General features: G+C 54.9%; 1 protein-coding gene across 1 annotated transcript; it reads right to left on the minus strand.

Annotated features, from left to right (window-relative positions):
• Nucleotides 1-385: 385 nt before the first annotated feature.
• Nucleotides 386-998, minus strand: NGA_0704500 (uncharacterized protein; the record flags this gene model as incomplete). Its single annotated transcript, XM_005852481.1, has 2 exons — nt 386-736; nt 855-998. Coding segments are annotated over 2 exons (495 nt in total), but the record flags the coding sequence as incomplete, so codon positions are not given.
• Between the last annotated feature and the right edge of the window lie 2,475 nt (nt 999-3,473).

A 3,473-nucleotide genomic window follows, 5' to 3' on the forward strand; every position in this document is an offset into this window, starting at 1 on the left:
GATAACATCGCCTTGCGGACGCCCGTCCTGAGCCTTCGCGCAATCTGCGACAGAGGACCTAGGCAGCCAGTACGCCCGACCTCGCCACCCTTGAGCCTCTTCCCGTCGCCCACACGCACCTCGGCCATGTCGTTGTCTTGTACACGACCCGACCATTCGATACTCGGACTGCTTCTATCGCGGACTGAGCCAGTTGCTCCAGGTCGTATGCCCCGGGCAGGCGGCCCCAGTGCCCGCTGTTAAAGACGAGGACGTCGGGGTTGAGGAGCGGTACGACATCGGTGAAAAGCCCGTACACGTCGTGCACCCAATGCGGATCTTGGTCACAGGCCCCTGGCTCGCAGCCTCTTTGCCGAGATGGGATCGAAGAAGCCTCTTTTTCTTCAAGAAGATGCAGCGTGGAAGTCAGGGGCATGGCCGAAGCATCAGACCGCACCGACGTCTTCTCTTGGAAATGCCGCCCTTCCCGATACAAGTTCCTCCACTCGTCCACGTCGGGTGTCTGGCCATAACGTTTCGGAGCCCGATCTAGCCGAGGCGGAGGCACGGAGACGTTCAGCCAGGTAAGGTTGTGACCCTGATGCCCACATGCGGGGTTGAACCATTGAAAGAAAGTGACCCAGACGTCCAGTACTTCGTTGTGATAGTATCGATTTTCGATGTTCCCTCGGCGTTCCGCAGGTTCCTCACGGTAACAATCACAGATCTCCCTTCCATTAAAGCGTGCGTTGGTGCCCTGTGATAGAGTGAGCCACAGACATTCTGACTTGAAAAACAACGCGCAGTTTTCACCTCTTCCCGTCGCATCGCATGGGATGTGCAAGTCCTTTCAACACATAGCCCGCCGAGGTTACCTGGTAGAATGGCAGCCACCCCTTCCACTGAAACTCGTTCTCCAGCTGCGGGTCCGGTCCACCCCATACGCCATTTTCCAAGAAGTTGACAAGGTTTAGGTATTGATATCTGACAAATGTTTCGTTGAAAGGAATTAAGTACATCGTACCCAGTACCCCAACCGGCGGGAAAGGGATGGCAATTACAATTTCGAGCACGATGGAATCTCACCTGGTCAGACTGTCCCCCACCATAACAATGCTCTTGTTACGCAAGCAGGAAAGCGCTGCTGTCCGGTCTTCAAATGATTGCATGTCATACCCGTCAACGACCAGTGTGCAAGCGGCTACACCTGCTCCAGGGCCCGTTACGTTTCTCGCCCCATTCGCTTCTGTAGTAGCTGCAATTTCACGTTGGTTCTCGACTTTCCACAAATAGTGGAGCTCCTCCGACTCGAATGACTTCCGATCAGTCAAGAGGAAAGGAGCCACTGGAACCATAGGTGGTTTGATCTTGAAAATAATTGTGCCGTACCAGCGGGACGCTCGTGTTCTGCCGGTTTCACTGAACGCAGCCAAAATGAAAGCTATGACAAGCACAGCACAGCAGGTGATTGACCATAATAGCCCTTTGCTCCAGGTCGAGCGCACTTCTACAGGAGCTTGTTGACTGTCGCACAACACACTTTCCCTGCTGCTTGACATGGCTATGTTGCCCTGCTGAAAGAAGAGACGGTCAGAGATCTCTCTTAGGTGATGACGGTGCTAATAGCGCACAAGCTTTGCTTCGGAGAGGTAAATAGCTTGCGCACATTTAAATCAATGATGCTGGGGACTTGGCAGGACGTGGGCCGTGTGGACATTGTCTTCACTACGTACGGCACCTTCGGGACACACCCTGAGAACCGTTACCTGTTGGTAACGTGCCTGGACTCACAATCAAAAAGCTGCAGCGCGCTGAGAACACCACATGCAGAGCTGAGGGCACTTTATGTCCCTCACCTGATTCTGGCAACGAAAGAGAAGTTATGCTCGGAAATCCTCCGCTTCCCCTTGCCTTAATTTTTTGACCTCCCACAAAGATATGCTAGCCGTTAACCGGTCACACCTTCTTAAGCTACCTTCTTTTTTATCGCCCCACACATCCGGGTCGCCTCATGTTGACATCCTCCGTCTTGGACGTTTGACAGCCGAAGTTGCCACCTTCGTGAATGTGTTTACATTGTGCTTTGCCTCGCAGTCGCAGAAGTTGCTTTTATATTGTGTTTTCCTTGCTTGATACTGATATCCTCTCATTCTCGCACCAATCTTGTATCTTGAGGCGCATAAAGGCGCGAAGCCTTTTCCGCGCATGCCATCTTGATGCGATCTTGAGCTACGACTGTGCGCGTTTGAAACTTATTGATGGCCATCACGACGGCGGACGCTGGCATTAATTTCTAGGTCATTATCTTCCCTTCCACGTAACAAGTGCAATGTAATATACCGAAAATGACATCGTAACTGCATTTAGCAGCAGCACGACTGCCGCGATTGCGACGCTGCGCATCCAGACCAAGACGGGAACGCAGGCGACGGCGAAGGTGCATCTCATATACCCGGGCCTCCACAAGGGCCACGTCTTCCCTCAGAAGGGCGTGGCGGCAGCAGATGCCTCCCTGAGTCTGGCGTTGCAGAGGGCGTTGGACGACGTCATGGTGGCCATCTTCACTAACCACACCAATGGCCGCCGGGTAATCGCGTGTGAGCTCTCCAGCGTGGGCCAAAAGTGAAGCCCTCGGGTCGTTGCACCGGAGGGTCACACCATCCACGGCAGGCGGGGAAAGAAGAAGAGCCGACACTACCGGCCAACGTCGTGCCCCTCCGCCATAGACATGACGATAGTACGGACCACCACCGCCGCCGCCAAGGACAACACTACGATCACTAGACTGGCGGAGACAGAGCCAAAGTCCCTCAAGGTGGTCTTCTCCCGACTCCACAACCACAGCTGCGTCGACCTGGACCTGCGACGCCACGTGGATCCCCGTGTCCTCGAGTGGCTCCACGCCCGCTTCGCCGCGGGAGAGTGCTCTGCCCAAGCTATCAGGGCAGAGATGGAGAAGAACCGGGAAAAGGACGGTGATATCGGCCAACACAGACAGAATCTAAGCCTACCAAAGGTGCAGCGGCTGATGGGGGAGTGGTTCCGGGGAAGGTATGAAAGTGAGCTGCTGGCGGGTTGCCAGGACCTCGCCCAGCATCACTTCGATGACCTTAACAGTGGGATGGAAGCCAAGAAGGGGAAAGTAGTCTTCAAGCGCGCAGGCGCTCTCTCCACGTTTTGCGACCACTTTGCGAGTGGGGACCCAGTGCATAGCAAGGACCGGGACAATGGCTGAGCGATTGCCATTGTCCTGTCTTTCATGACCCGTGTGCACGAGCGAGTACAGCAGGCAGGCGAGACACATTGATGGGACGTTCAACGTCACGAATCACACGGAATTGAAGATTGCCACGTTGGTGACGATGACGCCGAGGGGCATGCCCCCGAGTGGTGTACCGCACATCAGCCACACGAGCCTTACTTTCGGGTGGTTCGTGACGTTGAACATCCCGTCACTGATTAGTGTCTCGCCTGACTGCTGTACTCGCTCGTGC

This window comes from Nannochloropsis gaditana (genome assembly GCF_000240725.1).
Source record: "Nannochloropsis gaditana CCMP526 unplaced genomic scaffold scaffold1151, whole genome shotgun sequence".
Taxonomy (NCBI): domain Eukaryota; class Eustigmatophyceae; order Eustigmatales; family Monodopsidaceae; genus Microchloropsis; species Microchloropsis gaditana.